Genomic DNA, 18141 nt, shown 5'->3' with positions numbered 1-18141 from the left:
CGAAATCTCGTACACACGGGCGTTTTTGCTTTTCGCCTCCATCAGAAAAGCGGCCGCCGCGGCCGGGAATCGAATTTCGATGTGAGAAAGCTTCCGCGCTTCTCTGAACATTCTTTAGGAAGGGATGGCAAAGTTTTTGCTCTGAACTTTGATGTGTCCCAGCGCTTGCCCACTCACAGGTATACAGGCACCATCAATGCTTACCGTTTGGTTCCGTCGCGCAACGTGTACGCGGCCTTGTAGAGGCCCCTCGGCGAGGGAGTCACGACCCCGGCGTAGCTTATGGAGATGTCGTACGTCATTTGCGCATGGAGAGAGTTGGACAGGGTGAGTGTCATCTGCTGCCCGCTGCTGTTCGTTTCGACGCGCCTGACGGGGATCTCGTGCACCGCACTTCTGTTGGCCACCATCACATTGAACATCACCTTGGCGCTGTTCACCTGCGGGCGTTTCAATTGCGCAACGATGCACGCGCAAGTGCATATGACCTGCTGGAGACAAAAAAAAAAAAAAAAAACGCGAAACTTGCGCTTTCTGAATGCCATTCTGGGAAGGTGGATGTTTGTGGGTTATTGGTTGGCCACAAGCTCAAACCACGCCGTCGCTCCGGGGAAGCGTTCAGAGGGATTGTAGCCGCGCCGACGCCTTGCGTTCTCCGCCTCGCGATATTTGGGGTTCCGACGGGCATCGCGCTTCCGCTTGGCACCCGCGGCTCGATCATCGTCGGTTTTCACTTCGCGCAGCGTTCGCTCCCTCTTCCATCTTTTTTTCTTGAGGGGGGGGGGGGGGCAGGGGAGTAGGCAACCAGCTTACAAAGCCCAAACACACACTAATCTCCTTGAGATGCGCTTCTGTTCTAGACACAAATGCATCGCTAGCGAGTCATTTTTCCAGAGATAATATATTTTATATCAAAATATGAAGCACCGGAGGCTTGTGAGGGGGAGGGGGTGGGGGAGTGGCTTGGTCACCTGAGTAACTTTGGTCCAGTCTGCCATTGGGTAGTCCTGCCACTGCCCTTATCGGCGTTTCCATGCATGCAACAGAGATAGGCTGAACTCGATGACAGTGTTAGCGACGGAAGCAGACAAGTTCACAAACTCCAAGAAACTATTCGTCAGAGAACTATACGACAAGTAAGCGATATTTTTTACGTCGCGTTCAATACCATCCTCGAAAGTAAAATCGATATGATCCTTAGAAAATAACTGCGGTAGGCAAACTTTCGCGCGGTCGACTATTCAGTTTTTCGTAGTCCGAGAACTACCGTTACTTATTTATTACATCCTCAAATGCCTTCAGGGAGGGGTATTACATGAGGTCGTCAATCTTCTAGAAGGATGATGCGTTCGATGGCTGGTTTGAAATTGCCGGCATCGGAGTGGTGCGTGGCTTCAATGGGGAGGCCGTTCCAGTCTATGGCTGTTTGAATGAAGACAGAATGAAGATGCGCAGAAGGATGGGCATGCGGCGGGTAAACTGCCTTGGGGTCACTCATCCGGCATGAGTGGCGGTGAGCGTGCGTGATGACAGAGTCACCAAGAGACGAGTGATAGAATCAGACATATGCGGGCACTTTTGCGTCTTGTTGCAAGATTTGGTAGGTCAGCTTTAGACTTAAGGTCGGTCACGCTGGTGTGGTATGAGTAGTCATTAAAAAAATGGCAGCATCTCCACTCCGTGGATGATGGCGAGGGTGCGGAGTACGGGGACTCGAAATGACATCCAAGTTGCGTCCCGAGTGACATCCGGGGCCAAATTCTTTAAAAAATGGGCGTCGCTTTGAAGCGACGGGTTAGCGCCATTGAAATGCATGTGTTGTGGGGTCGGGGCCGTCGCTTTGCGGTGCTTCTCATGAGGGGTGATCCTGAGAAAACAAGTGTGGCAAGGGCGCGAAGCGACACCCACTGCCCCCCGTCGTTTCGCTTGTCACTTCGCGCCCTTGCCACACTGCTTTTCTCAGGATCACCCCTCATGAGGAGCACCGCAAAGCGACGGCCCCGACCCCACAACACATGCATTTCAATGGCGCTAACCCGTCGCTTCAAAGCGACGCCCGTTTTTTAGAGAATTCGGCCCCCGGTTTGCACCCCGACCGTCATTCGATTTTAGTCGCTTTGCCTCCGCTTGCCGCGCTTTCATATTCGAGGAAGCTCGTCTTCGTAGACGTTGAGTAGCAGCGTGACGCTTCTTACGTTCGTTTCCGTCCATGGCGGGAAGAGGGTGTGTGATTTCCGGAACCTGCGCGGTGCACCGCGGCGCCATCTCGTGTTTACGCGTAGCGCCATCTAGCGTTGTTCGATGCAGTCACTATGTATTACAACTTGATCACAACCTGACTACACCCGTGTTTTTGCGCGTTTTCTCGTTGCTAAGTTATGTTTGTGCCTGTTTTGGAGTGTTTTGGAGTGTTCTTGTACCGTTTTAGGTAGTTTCCGCAGATTTTCGCTTGATGGTGGTGTGCGCACGCATGGACGCTGACGAACATTGGGAGGTCCTAATGCACTGCACATCGTTACAGGTGAGGGAGTAAGCCGTTTGACACTCGGGCACAAACTCACGGTCGTAGCCCAGTGGGTAAGACGACTGACACTAATTCTGTCTGGTCTACCAGACACAGGCTCCAATCCTGCCGGTGCCTGTGTGAGTTTTTGCGATTGCAAATGCTATGCGCACGGACGCGGACGGACATTGTGAGGTCCTAAGGTGCTCCGCACCTAATAAACGGGGCGGCACGATTTTGGACTGATTCAATGCAAGATGAAAGGTTAGATTGATGAGGGTCCCAAAGTGCACATGCGTACTCCAGTTTGGGTCACACAAGAGTAGTGTAGGCTAGTATTTTAACAGCGGCTGGAGCAAGTTTGAGTGTACGTCGTATAAGTAGCCCAGTACCCGGTTAGCTTTGTTTGTTATATGTGTAATGTGGACAGACCATGACAGGTTTTGAGAAAAGGTAATTTCCAAGTACTTATATGAAGGAGCAGATGATATAACTGACCCATTCAGGAAGTAGTTATGCATGCCATGGGTACGTCTGGCGGCGATTGAAAGAAATGAGCGATGTTTTGTTAACATTTATGAACATTAGTCACTTCTCGCACCATTCCGTAATTGGAGTTAAATCTGACTAAAGGATATCTACATCATGTTCGCTATTAATAGGACGATGATAAATAACACAATCATAACACAATATTAACACAAACAACACAAGAACGCCTTTTACGATAGTACAAGCTTGTTCATCCGGGTGTCGTGGTGAGCATGTGCAGGGAGGAAACAACAACAACAAAAAAAAATCGAGGCGGCCGCACGACCAGTCCCCAAGAACAAAACTTTTGTCTGCTGAAATCCTGTCCGGAGGCTGAACGCTCTATTACGAGACATTTTTGGACGACCATCTTGAGACCGCAAGCAATTCTCAGAAGCGCGAAATGTGTAAATTGCGCAAGATAAATTGTGACAGCGATGTAACGAGCTGAAAGGGAACAGAGAAAAAAGAACGTTTGCTCCTGCCTTGTTCATCTGAAATCAAATTGCTTTAGAAGACAAAGATTAGGCTAACACAAAGCTCAAATTAGGACACTTATCTGTCGTCTCTTACGTTATCTCGTAGAGTCTTTGAACTTTAGGAGGCTTTAAAAATGTGGTTATCTATTTCTGCACAGGTGAATTCAGCAATCAGCTGGCCGCTTAGGTCCAGGCTCCTGTGCATCTTTTCAATATGGCATAACAAGCTCGAGTAAGCTGAAATACCTTGGTATCACAGTTGCCAAAACTTTGAATTGAATCAACACATTTGATAATATATGGGGTATATATGTACTGCCCAAACACAGCTAGTTTTTTTAGACGAAAGCTCAGAGACGCAATTGTCGCTAATGGCATACAAAACGTTTGTGTGACCGACTCTGGAATATGGAAGCCTTATTTGGGACCCGTATCAAAAGCATCAAATAAGTAAGCTTGAGCGAGTTAAACGAATGGCTGCTAGGTTTATTTATGCAGCGTATCGCAGGAATCAGTCGGTGACTGCCTTACTTGGCAAAGCTGAACATCCGCTACCAGCGTCGCGTAGAAAAATGGCCTGGCTTAAATTCTTTCACGAACCATACAATGGCCAACTGAATTTACGCGCTGAATTATATGTGCACTTTCCCAAACGAGTGTCCCCCGCATCAATCATCCGAATAGTGTTTTGCCTTACTCTCCAAGGGTTGATGTTTTTCCTTTCTTCCATTCCTTTCTTGTCACAACTATTATGGACTGGAATAACCTTGACCCCCGAGCGTTTGTTGAGCCAAATGCCACTGGTAGCTTTGTAAAACACTGGGAAATATTTTTAAACTAGCTTTAGTTTTTTTCCCTTGTGCGTTGCGCTGTGGCTTGCGTACCTTTTGTGCGTAGGAGTGTCGTTTATGATGTACTTATGCACTTGCTTATTCCTGTAACAGCTCGTTAGGGCTAACAGTATCTGAATGAACAATATTATGTATATATATATATATATATATATATATATATATATATATATATATATATATATATATATATATATATAGTTGTGGTCTCCACAACTCCTCTTCATTTTGCAAAGATTGTGCGAATACCGCTCCGGCTGCTGTTTTTTTTTTCGTTACATTAAGAATGGACCACTAAGCGCGTACAAACCTGAAGGTTGGCGGCGTGCAGCGTAACCCGTCGAGTGCTCTCCAGGCACCTGGCCCGTATCTTGACCACTCCGGTGAAGACCAAGTGTTCACCCTCGCTGTGCGGGTGCACGAGCACGCTGTAGTGCTCCGGCACCAGCGTGCCCGGCAGAGGCAGCAGCGCCATCGGCCCCTCGACTTCTCCCGCGTCCTCGACAGGCCGCAGCGACGGTGGCCTCGCTGGCCCAGAACGCCGCTTTATTACCGTCTCGGCCTCTGGCAAAGAGTGGCTCGCGCCTGGCGTCGTGGTTTCGCGGCGACCTTCCGAGCTTCTGGGCAAGGCGGCCGGTGCGGCCTGCTCCTTCAACGGCGCCTCCGTCAGGTTCTTTGCGGTGCGCTTCGTCCCTTCTTCTCGGGGTCGTGCTCCGGTCGTAGCATGACTGACAGCGCGCCGAGCGGCGGTGGCGGCGGGAGGCCGTGGCTGGTGGCGCGCACGCACGACGAAGTCCGACACGGGGTTGGTGGTGGGCGGGGTCTCTTCCAGGACGGTCGTCTCGTGCATGGCACGGCTGCCGTTGTGCACGAAGGCGAAGGTGCCCATGACGATGAAGACGGCCACCACGAAGGCTACCAGCGCGATGGTGCCGTTGCGGTTTCCGACGTAGGGGATGGTGCGAGATCCGCAACAGCGGCTCTTGGCGTCCCACGTTGGCGTGTCGACGGTGTAGCTGCTCTGGGGACGCTGTCGCCGCTCACTCTCTAGACGGAGGCTCATGTTTGTTTTTTCCTGGGATACGGGAGTGCCTGTAGACGTGCACCTGCCTTTAAGCACATGCGTAACCACGAAAAACGTGCTCGCGATTTTTTTTTTTCAGTTATGATCTTATTCCTACTGGAAGCATCAAAATACAGTGTCCACTCAAGCTTGTTTGTGGATCACGTGAAAAGAGAGCGTGCTTGTCAGAAAAAGGGAAGGAGGCTCTTGAGCTACCGCGCTCTCGCGCCAAGGGGGAAAACAGCGATAGCTGGCTGCTGGACATCGCTTCATCACGCATGCTCCATTGCGGGCATCTGCTGTGTGCGGCATGCATCTCGACACTCCTGTTTATGCCCAACACGTAACCGTGCTCGAGAAGGGTGAGCAGCGCCATTACACGGAGCAACGCGTGCACGCAGCGCTCTTTTCACCGGCGCTCGCTAAGTGTCAAAAACAGCCGTTCACTCCCTATCCCGTCGTGTGGCCACTACGGCGCGCAGGCGGGCACTTCAAAGCGCTCCTCTAGGGTTTCTGCCTCAAGTTCCAAACAGGCCTGGAAAAACTTGTCTTGAAATGCTCTTGGCTTCTTTAAAGGCAAAATGCCTTTCTGGATCATTTACCAAGGACGTTATAATCTGCGTGATAACTTAAGAAATAGTAATAAAATCGAAAGATTCTACAAAAAAAAAATAAAAGCCGTTCCCCTCAATGTGAAAGCTGTCGGAAGTACAGAGCAGTGATTCGCCATAGTGGGTGGTGGCGCCGTTATCCGCTCACTGCTACCACCGATCACGCTCTTTGCCGCCCTGTCTCAATCCTCTCTTGATGAATATGCAATTCATATTTCCAGCCTTCGCAGTGCTCGCGCGCCCCCTGCCTGAAACCGCGCCAGCAGGAGTTCTGTTCTTTTTGTGCTTGCTTTAATTTCGTATACTACAGCTGTGTTGCGTCATTTCGAACGCGTAATTTTTTTCTTGCGTAGCTGGAGGCTTAATGCGGCATTTCGAACGCGCCATTTTTTTTTTTTTTTGCGCTGCCGCTCGTTTCGCTTACTATCGTAAAAACCAACCCAACGAGCGTTTCTAACTAAATGAACGTGGGGGCTGCCGATTATATACACAAATTTTGCCTGAAATGTACCTGCAGTTTTATTTGCGCTAAACAACGGGGAGATGTATGACAAGCGCCAGCGCTTCACGAGGTTCGAACGATTATGACTACTAAAACCGCGTGGTTTTCGAAGCCTCCGCGTGACTCCCTGACGACGTACACCTGGCTCTACTTGGGTCCGTTATCTCGCTGCGCAACCTGATTCCGGCAGTCGCTTGACGAGCTACGATGACAAGGAGAGCCCATAAAGTGCTTGGCACTTAAAAAGGGCCATGTATCTCTATGCTTCGCCACAAACGACGTCGGAAGGCGTTAGCGCTTCTTCCGCGTGGCGCTGCTTCTCTGCTCTACCACACATATACCTCCTCTTTCTCATTCCTTCTTCCTTCCCTCCCACCTACCCCTTAAGATCGACTCCTCATTCTTTCCCCTATCCACCCTTTCCCGAGCACCACTCGTCCCTTTTTTAGGCTGTCTGCAGAGTGCGTTCCGACGGCACTATATGACTACATAAAGGGACGTCCCCCGGCGTTTTGCACAAAAACCTCATCTACTACACAACTTCGTTCTGCGTAACGTAATGTAACGTAACGCAACTTAACCGAACATAGCATAACGAACAGAAAGCAATGTTTTAAAACGCCAGAAACTAACGTAAGCCATAAAAATTATAATGGTAACTAGAGATCTAAAAAAAATAAAGGAAACAAGAGGTGAACTCGAACCACCAATCATGGTGCCAGAAAGCCAAGACGTAACCCCTGCACCACAACGGCCAACGGTTTACCGTGTGCCAGCCAAGGGTTAAAAATGCAAAAGCCGTGGGACGGTACTCTAACCATGGCTGCAGCGCTGAGCTGGAGTGCCGTCGGCCGGCATTTGGGACACTGATTTCTCTGTACCCTCCTCGTCCTCCTATAACCCTCGTCTCAAGTCCTTCCTACACCCTTACCACCCGCTACACCCTTACCACCCATTGCCCAAAACCTGGACGACTGGGCACAGACCCTATAGAACAGCGGGTTTTCGATCACACCCAATCTATAGCCATCACAGACGCCACGCCGGCGGTCGATCTACACTTCCTCCACATGTGGGATGCCCGTCGGAGCCTTTCTAAAAGATGGAAGCGCCGAAGCCACAATCACCCCCTCAGGAAACGTATAGCCCGCCTGAACCATCAGATCCAAACGTACTCCAGCCAGCTTAACAACCAAAACTGTCGGGACTCCTGCACCCGCCTGCAAGCTTCCCTCCACACCCACAAGACCTGGCACCTCCTACCTTCCCTCCTGGACAACCACTCCCCTCAACGTCAGTCAACGCACCGCATCCATCAACTCATCCGCAGTCATTCGGAACCCCCTCGCGAGCTTCTCCGCACCATCAGACTGCACCTCTTTGGTGATCCAGACACCCATCCCATCATCCCTTCAACACACCGGACCCCCCAACGACGGCATGGACCTCCCTTTCACCATGACCGAACTCCACGCCATCCTTGCCCGCCTCACCAGCAACACCACCCCGGGCAGAGACCGCATTACCTATCGAACTGTCCGCAACCTCTTGGGCTGTACCCTTGAAGACCTCCTCACTTACTACAACAACCACTGGGACAGTGGCCCACTGGGACTGGGACAGTATGTACCCCTCGCAGTGGTGCCACTCAGATATCACACTTGTCCGTAAGCCCAACAAACCCATCTCCGCCACCACCCTTCGACCCATCGCCCTCACCTCCTGCCTGGGCAAGATCTATGAACACATTGTTCACCGGCGCCTCGCCGCCCATCTCGAACACCGTAACCTGTACACCCTTACCATGTTCGGTTTCTGCCAACACCTCCATCTACCCGACTCAGTATCCCTCCCTTTGCAATTTCTGTGCAACGCCGGGCACCCTGTACCACCAGGTATGGGAGTGCCAAAAAACTCCAAACCTACCCCCAATCCCCTACCCAACTTTTGAGCAGTGGATGGCTCGTCTGGTCGATCCGGACCTTGGACACCAGCAAGAACTGGTCAAGAGGGCCTGGACGGCAAGTCGCAGCCTGGGTATCCCGGAATAAGGATGCCCTCCACCGGGCGAGTGCCCTGCCATCAGCACTTATGCTCAATAAATGTTTATTCTCTCTCTCTCTCTCTACACAAGACGCCCTTTTCGAAATCAAAGAACAGCTCCTCAACCATCTCAGCCGTGACACCCCCAAACACTCCTCACCCTTGATGCCAAAGGGGCCTTCGACAACGTTTCGCACCAAGCCATCCCCGATAACCTCAACCACACCGGTTGCGGCCACCGCACCTACCAATTCGTCCCCTTTTTCCTGTGGAACCGCAGTGCACCCTCCAGCTCGGCCCTCTCCAATCGCCTACCTTCCACGCCCCTGCCAAAAGCACACCCCAAGGCTCCGTAATGTCCCCCTTACTCTTTAACATCGCCCTCCTTCAGCTCCCCAACATCCTGAATGCCATCCCCGGTATCCACTATGCGCTTTATGGCGATGACCTCACTATATGGACTACCAGCGGCTCCAGCGGTGCGCATCAAGATGCCCTACAGCAAGCCATCGACCCCATCGTCGCCTACCTCGTCCCCAGAGGCCTAACGGTCGAACTAAACAAGTCGGCCCTACTCGTCCCCCGAACCCGCACTCGCAGCCGCCCACCACAACCTACCCCGGACAGAAAAGTGACCATTCACGGCACTCCCATACCCCAAGTCACCACCCTTCGGGTACTCGGCGTTCCTTCATTACCACGACTCCGGCGCCATTCTTCTCCCAGAGCTCCACAAGACGATCACCCAACTCAGGCACTTCATTCGGCTCATCCGCGGCTCCACCTACCGCCTCAAAGAATCCGACTCCTGCAAATTTGTCCACGCCCTCCTCATCAGTCGCCTCACATACAGCTGCCCTTTGGCAACGTCAAAATACAGGAAGCTAACAAGCTGGACGCTCTGATCCGCAAGACCTACAAAGCAGCCTTGGGCCTCCCTACCTACACCTGCAACACGCGCCTCCTCCAGCTCGGCCTCCACAACACCCTCACCGAAATCTTGAAAGCCCAACGCACTTCCCCCCTTCACCGACACTCCCTCGCACCGGCCGGTCAACGGGTACTTCAGCTCATCGGACGCACGGCCCCTGCCACCCCACACGCGCCCCAACGTATTCCCCTCATTCTTCAACGCATTCACGTCCCCCCGTACCCACGCATATGCGCCCCTTCTACAACCGAGGCCTCCGCAACGCCCGCTTCTTATTCCTCGACAAACGCTACAGCACGGATCCCAACACCCGCCATACCGACATCACCCAGTCCTCCACCCGCAACAGCACCACCATTCAGTCCTCACCAACAAGGGCTGCCTCCCAACCGCGGCCTCCTACCGCCACATCCCCACGCTCACCGCCGAGTCCCTCGCCATCGCCCACGCTGCTCTGACCCACTGCCACCAACCCCACCTGACCATCATCACCGACTCGCAGCAAGCCTGCCGCGTATACCAAGCCGGCCTCGCCCCGCCAGCAGCCGTTCACCTCCTTCAACGCCTCCCTGAAGACATTGACCTATCCATCATCTTTACCCCCGGCCACTCCGGCCTGGCAGGGAATGAGGCCCGCGCACTCATTACCCGGGCACTTCCCTCCGTCGGGCCTCGACCAAGCAGCTCCCCCACCCCCCGGCCCAGCAGCCCTGACACCTCTCGAACCCACGTACAACTCTATCCTCTCCCACTACCACAACTCCCAAAGGCGATACCCATCCCCCCTTTCCCTCACCGCCCAACAAGGCTACATCCTCTGCTGACTACAGACCGAAACCTACTACAGCCACATCATCCTGTCCCCAATTTTTCCTTCTGTCTTTCCACCCGACTGCCCACAATGTCACATCCCTCTCAATACCTACCACCTCGTCTTCTCCTGACCCCAACACCCACATCCCCACCCCTCCTCTTCCCCCAAGTAGTGGAAGTCCGAGCTGACCACTCCACAACGGAGCGCCAGGTGGCCCTGGTGCGACGCGCCCTGGAGGCAGTACGGATAAGAGGCCTCCTGGGCTTTGAAGGCTACACCCTTCTACCCCTTCCCTTTAAGCTCAATAAGCGTTTTACCACCACCACCATCCCCTTTCCGCCCCTTCTCCCTACAGCTCCACCCCTGTTCCTATCCTACCCTCCCCCCCTCTCTCCCATCCTTCCTTCTGCCATCTTATCTCACGGGCCACGGGACTTCCCTGTGGGTCACGTGACCCACCGGGGCCTAACCGGCGACCCACGGGTAGGAAGGGCACTGGATGGTTCCCGGTGGGACAGAATCCATTCTATGGGTCACGGGTTACTCGTCGATCACCTACTCGGGGTTGACTGATTGGTCACCCCTGGTGGTTACCAGTTATCATCTAATTGCCAGTGTGTCAGTGACCCACAAGCGAGCGGGCTCATTTATGTCAAAAGAGCCAGAATGTTTCTGGCTGGTCCCGGTGAAAGACAGGCAGATAGCGTTACCCTGCCCCAGAAAGACCAACATCGTCAAAAGTTGCACAGAAAAGCGCGCAATAATGAGCAACCGTTGAACGAAGCTCGCACACGAACATATCATATAAGCTTGCTTTCTACATGAATTCCATACATTGCAAGTATATGTCTACAGAAAGCATCAGTTCTGTTTTCTTATAAGTCGCAGGGGGAATGGGGAACTTGCGATAGAAATATTGCAAGAATTTGAGACCTGCCGTACTTACTCGTTCGGCTACACGCCTTCCTCCTTTTCTTCTTGAACGGGGATAAAGCGGCACGCGAAGAAGTTTCGGATGAGCGTTCCTGGTTTCTCTAGAATTTCACCCCAGAAGTCAGTATTTTACCGAGTCTGGTCCAACTTAACTATATCTTATCCATTAAACAAATAGTAGTGATTTATATCTTTGATGTTGGTAACCTTACTATGATTTGGAATATAACGAATGACAATAATGATTTGTGAAAAGGTCACATTGAATGTCTCCTTCGATGAACCAGTGAAGCGGACAAGAGGTGAACTGTTGCTGTAAACGTGTGCTGTCGCATGCTTGTTAGGATACGAATACATCTGTTATGTAGTTAACACGTGTTATCACTCACCTACTTACCCAGACACATATTTCAGGGCAATCTTCATCAGCGCGGAAAACTGTCAGCCAAAAAAAAAAAAAGGGGGAATTATTAAAAATAAGAAAAACGTCCCCCTTCGTGTCATAGTCAGTCTTCTGATTTGCTCGACGTGATTTTTTTGTCATCACATCCAGGTAGTTAATTTGTCATCAAATTCTAATAGTTTCATGGTTGTCAACAGTGCTGAACTTTGCTAGTAAGAAACAACCGAGTCCTGGCCAATCCCCCTGTGGGGAAAAATCAAATTTTTGGCATCATCAGAATGCGGCTTCAGAGAAAACATGCCTCAGCTCTGAGATATGCCTCAAATTTAAAGGTATGATGTACAATTGCTACGTGCTCGTTCAAACAGCCCAGGTTGTTTATTAAAGTGCGGGTCCCTTGGTTGCGTCATGCCTTGTAGGCCATGAATGTGTCGCTTTAGCACACACCAGCATTTTCCGTTTATTAACATGAACTGTTCTTAAGCTACTCGCTAGCCGTTTCGTGCCAGCAGCGCGATGCGGAGTGTAAACGGGAGAGTGGAGCCTGGAAGCCCACCGGGGGGTGAAACAGCGCTGTGTGAGGACCACTGCTCGGGTGCGTTTTGTCGCTCTAACGCAAATTCGCCGAGTCCAAAGTGTGAGGTGGACTTGAAGGCTCAGCGAGAAAGACACGACTGCTTAATAACTCCCCGATCGAGTTTCGAATTATGTAAGCCCACATAACCGCGTTCTCGTCAGCGTGTCACACAGTTTAAAATAAGTGCGTCGACCCGGAAACATACATTGATTCGGCTACGGTTCGGGTTCGAGTAAATTCATTTCACTCCAGTTAAGCTCCGGTTCGACTAATTCATGCACCGAACTGGTTCAGAGTTGCTGAGGGGAGTGAGAAAAAAAGTTTAAACTCACAATAACTCAAATACAATTCTTGTTCATGCAAAATACTGCTTTCTTACAATAAATATGTGGTGCAATATTAAAATCAACCTTAAATAATTAGGCCAGAGTTCAGCAAACGGTCCTAGCCGCTCTTTCACCCAGCCTGTCACCCTGGATATTACATAAAGCCACCGTCAAGAGAGATGCCTGTGGCATCTATTGGTGCCACTTGTACCATTTTATTGTACCACTTGAATGCTAACTACGTGTTAACACACTGTTAACTCTGTTTTAATTATTTTCTTATTATTTTACTACTGATGTTGTTCAGCGGAAAATTGGAACGTTTTTCTATGTTTCTTATCTTTTCTGCTGAAAACGATCTTGAGGCCATAATGGAGTTCAACAAGTTACCAAAGGTTAGGGGTTTCAAATAACGCAAGGGTGGGCTCCGCTTTGATGGTCAATTCAGCGTACCAAGCGAAGTGTGTAAAGAGACGCAGCAGAGAAATAACGTTGGCCGCGCGCTGCTGCACCTTCCTTATGAGGCGTGCTATCACATTAACCAAGAGATAATTCTGCCTGCATCCCTATACCAAAACAATTGACAAAAAAATCAAGGTCTTTTTCTGATGAGAAAAATGGCTAAAACGCGAAGCGCTTTGGCCCTCAGAAATTCCCCCGTGAAGTCCTTAAATTGTATGGTGTTTGACTCGAATTCGCGGGAAATCAAGGGAAAGCTACTTTGGTTACCCCGCTACATGGAGAAGCGACGAATTGTGAAAGCGCTGGAGCCATACGTCCCTGTCCAGTCTATAACCCGGTAGATTTGGCGCTGACTTGGAATGGACCACATGGAAACTTCGAGCCGGGATGTCTGCCTAGCGTTGAAAGGTGTCTCCGTGAGCAGTATCCCGCACGTGCTAGACGTCTATGATTTCCAGAGCTTGGTACTCATTCCGGAAAGGCCATCGCTATGCCTTCGTTGCAGAAGGGTTGGGCATGTGAAACGGAAGTGCCATACACCTCGGTGCTACCAATGCCGGCGCTATGGGCATACGCTGGAGAGCTGTGTAATTACGTCTGCTGACAAACTACGCCAGGGCCAGGCGAAGACTACTGACGATGAAACTTCCCAACGCCTTATGGATGCATCCGAAGTGGTAGGTGCTTCTGGAGAAGTCGGCGTTGCTCCAGGCCTGGCCTCCCTTTTCAAGCAGTCTCCTTATGCCAACTTGGAGACCCCACATCACGACCCTATGCTCCGGGAATCAAAACAATCCGATGGTGGGTTTCCAGATTCCAGGAAGTGCGAGCCAGTGGGGCCTGTGTTGCCTTCAGCTGAAGACTCCGGGGACTTTGATGCCATTTCCGACTCTTGACCGAGGCCTCCGGTCATGTCAAGATGACTTCTCTCCTAGTGTCAATAAACGTGTGTTCAATCAGTCTTTATTCAGAGGGAACCTGTTCTGGTGGAGAGAAGAGGCAGACGCCTGACTTTGCAGCTGTTGCAGGGGTAGATCCGGGAGCTAACAGATTAACTGTTCGGCCCACCCCACCCCACTTTTCCTCTGCAAAAGACTATAGTACAAAGGTCTCCAGGGGTAATCAGAACTCGAACGTCTTGTGCCCAACGCTAGGCGCACCTCTCAAGTCGAAAGAATACAATCTCTCGACTTTGGAATGCACACCCTAAATTTTGCATTGGCAGATGTCTTTTGTTATCCCCCTGCTGTGTGTTTTATAAAATTATTTCTGCAGCCCCCCTTCTCCTTCTCTTAGGGCACAGTCCTTTGGCGCCCGTCTCTGGGCTGAGCCACGTCGCCGTCGTAACCGATTTAAAGATGACAAGACCGAATAGTGTAAGAAAGCAAAGGAGGAGAGTGTTGAGAAATAGTGAGGGGAGGGCGGTTCGCCGTGGCGGCGCGAGCGCTCTCCGATGTATGCGGTGGGGAAGGGGGGGGGGGGGGGCGCACTATGCTGTGCTCGCACGAGACCCACGTCTGCGCGGCGCTGGCGAAAACGTGAGGGGTGTGTGCGCGGGACGATGGTGTGCGTTCCCTGCCTAAGACGCGGGTCACGATCCCTTCCTGAGACGCACTTCATTTATTATTATTTGCAAATACTGCTGGCCAGAGGCCAAAGCAGGAGGGGCAAGATAATACAGTTATCATACACAACATTTCAATACAACATCGTCAAAAGAATGAAGAAAATGAAAAGCGGAAAGGGTAACATTTTATACTTCGCGCCGCCGACGCAGTGGCTCATCATCGCTGCCGTCGGGAAAACCCACGAGTTAGTTCTGCCTCAGCGCACTGCTGCTGCGCCCAAATATCGCAGTATAGAGTATCGTAATCGCCAGCCAATGTTTCCCAAAATTCTTTTTGCGTGGGGTTCGCCTCGCTTGTACAAAGCTGACGTCCCAAACAAACAAAAAAAGCACGTGGTTTCTATATTCAGCTAATGCGTACATATCTTTCTTCCTGTGTCTCGTCCGTCGCGCTGTGATTTTTATTTTTACGTGATGTGTCATCAAATTCTCAACACTTCTGAGGTGCTACAAGTAGGCACACTTGCGGTTTGAACCTTGGCCGATGCGCAGGGCAGCAATATATACAGATGTTCTGCCATATGCATGGTTGTGGCTGCGTCCACGGCACAACTGCCTTCTTCTATTGGGGTATTATATCCTGGAGATCAAGCAGTTGGCGTCCTGTTCTTGTAGCCGCTAAACGGTGGTGCACGTCTGCCAGGTGAGCCTCTACCAGCCCCTCCGCCATGTTATGTACTTCAAGTTTGAGGAGACTGTCCGCGGCCGTGTTGATGGGGAGACCAAGTGCTTGTTTATATGCTTTCTGTATAAGTGTATCAAGTTTATTCACGTCGCTTTTGGAGAGGATCGCATACGGGATGGTGCGCTTGATCGCCTAGGATACAATACCCCTGGAGAATAAGGCAATTGTGCCATGGACATACCCACAACCATACAGCAAAATATCTATGTGGCCCCCATCCCACGGAATACTCACCCGCAGTTTCACCAAAGAAGATGTGCGGCCAGAGCACAGGCATTAGATATAGTCCATGGATCCAACCCGACAACTGTGTGCCCAAACGCTGTAAGCAGAAGAAGCAGTCCTCGTTCTTGCCATCCGATACAATCATTACAGACTCTCAAGCTTCATGCCGAAGTTACCTACGTGGAAGAATAGCAGCTTCAAGAATTCTTCTCCAGCGACCACCTCAACTCAAGACACGTCTGGTTTGGGCCCCTTCCCACTCGTCCCGTTGCGACAATGTCATGGCCCACATGACAGCCCGGGAATTAGCCAACCGGGCACCGCGAGACGACTGGCTACAAGCGGCTCATCCTCTAGTAACGTACCAAAGCAACACACAGCGTTGGGTAGGCAACAGCATCCCCCTGCCCACCCGTCACTCACCAAGGAACACGAGCATAAACTCGGGCTTTTGCAGACGAACACGTTCCCATACCTATCAACTTCACGCTATCAACCCACCCCCCCTATACAACCCCACCTGCCCACATTGCAGTGAGATCTGCTGCACCCTCTACCACATGGTGAGGGCCGGCCAAAATACCACAATGTTTGCCCACTCGCCAGCCCTTTCCATGAGCAGAGGGAGATAGAACTGGCCAACTCCAACAGCGAAACTCAGCTTCGGCTGGTGGAACGTGCGGAGAAGGCAGCAAGCTCCTCCAACAGGATCCTGAAATGAGGAATCCGACCCCGTGCCCTCTCTCTCTCTCACTCTCCCTCTCTCTCTGTATTGCAGAATAAAGTTTACTCCATCTCTTTGTCCTGATTTCCCCTGCCCAGTCCCAGTGTGGGAAGGGCAAAGTTGGCGCTTCAGACCTCCTATAGGCTGCCGAGAATGTGACATTTTTTTCCCAGCCTTGCATCCTGCTAGCTCGACCAGTAGCAACATTCTATTGCAATATTGGTACGCAGTCCTTTCGCCATGCTGTTACCATGAAGAGAGCGTTTATAGCTTTTGCATTCATCTGAAAAGAAAAGTTTCGCGATAGATTACGAAAATCATGGTGCGTAAAAGAGAAAAGCCCCGAATGACAATGATATTTCGTTACCAGCGGTGAACAGTCGAACCGTTTTTCCGTGAGTGGTAACAGTTATTTATTTTTTTGGCTCAGTTCCGGTTTTACACCCTGGTTAAAATACATGTGTGTTTATGGTTATCACGAACGGGAAGGCGGCAAACATCCAAGTGCGCACGGGCGACGGCTCGGCCATACCCGAGGTAGAGACCATCAGAGTCCTCGGACTACACATCCACGAACACCGACGCAACGCTCACACCGTCAAGCAACTGCAAATCAAAGCAAGCCGAGCACTCGGCCTCGTCAAGAAGATTGCCAACAGGCACGCCGGCATGAAGGAACGCAGCACACTCAGGCTGGTCCAGTCGTTCGTCATAAGCCACCTGGCGTACGTAGCCGCCTTTCACAACTGGACCACGGCCGAACGCAATAAGCTCGACGCTCTCATGCGCCGGGCATACAAAGCTGCGCTGGGCTTATACACCCACACAAATACACAGAACATGCTCGACTTAGGCTTGCACAACACGCTGAGCGAGATCATAGAGGCGCAAGCAACGGCGCAGATAGCCAGACTGGAAACCACGCGCACGGGCAGGGCCATCCTTGTCGCCGTAGGACACGAAACGAGGCTGCGGGAGAGCAAGAGACGGCTCCCGCTGGCGCGCGAGGCCCGCGACAGCATCCGCGTCGCACCGATCCCACGGCACATGGATCCAACAGAGAACCATGAGCGTCGCCTGGCCAGGACTCGCACCCTGGCAGAGACGTACGACGACGACGCCGGCGCCATGTACGTCGACGTGGCCCGATACCCCGACAACCGCCGACGTGCCTACACGGCGGCGGTCGTGCAAGCAACCACCGGCAGAGTCATCGCGGCGTGCAGCGTGCGTGTCGAGACGGCCACGGAGGCGGAGGAAACGGCCATAGCGCTGGCGGCAACCGCCAGAGGATGCACGACGGTGCTAAGCGACTCGAGGGAGGCAATCGCCAATTTCGCAAGGAACCAAGTGTGTGCGAACGCAGTGAGGGTGTGCGGAGCCCTGGACTCGCGGACGCCGATAACCTTACGATGGTTCCCGGCCCACATGGGCAGCGTGGGACCCGTTCGCAACCGCAGCGAGGACGCGGACAGGGCGGCGAGGGCGCTAACCGGACGCCCCGTCGGCCCGCGCGCCGCGTCACCTCGTGCGGCCAAGGAAAACAACGACAACGCAGAAGACGAGGGGGTGGAAGAACAGGAGCCCGCCCCGATCACAACGTACGGAGGGGTCCTGGAGTGGCACAGGGAGCAACGTAAACGCTGCCCTGCGCCGCACCCGGACCTCACCCGGCAGGAGGCGGCGCTCCTCCAACTCCAAGTGGGAGCGACGTGGACCCCGGTGTGGGCCGTGCATGTCACGCCCGAACGATTCATCACGGACCATTGCGCGGTGTGCGGGGCCGCGAGGGCGACCATGACCCACATGATGTCGGAGTGCAACGACGCGGAAGCGGAAACGAACATACTA

At 52.1% G+C, this 18141-nt stretch overlaps 1 protein-coding gene across 1 annotated transcript in view; it reads right to left on the bottom strand.

Annotated features, from left to right (window-relative positions):
* LOC144178205 (aminopeptidase N-like) overlaps window positions 1-5694 on the bottom strand; it is a 39825-nt gene extending 34131 nt beyond the window's left edge. Inside the window, exons 1-2 of the mRNA XM_077705865.1 lie at window positions 4675-5694; window positions 205-440 (exon numbers count right to left, since the gene is read on the bottom strand). Coding sequence (XP_077561991.1) covers window positions 205-440; window positions 4675-5427 — 989 coding nt within the window. The 5' untranslated portion in view covers window positions 5428-5694. The remainder of the gene's footprint in view (window positions 1-204; window positions 441-4674) is intronic.
* Between the last annotated feature and the right edge of the window lie 12447 nt (window positions 5695-18141).

This window comes from Haemaphysalis longicornis, unplaced genomic scaffold, assembly GCF_048455015.1.
Source record: "Haemaphysalis longicornis isolate Haplotype H1 unplaced genomic scaffold, Haemaphysalis longicornis Haplotype H1 scaffold_4, whole genome shotgun sequence".
NCBI classification, from domain to species: Eukaryota; Metazoa; Arthropoda; class Arachnida; order Ixodida; family Ixodidae; genus Haemaphysalis; species Haemaphysalis longicornis.
This window is presented reverse-complemented; position numbering and strand designations above follow the sequence as displayed.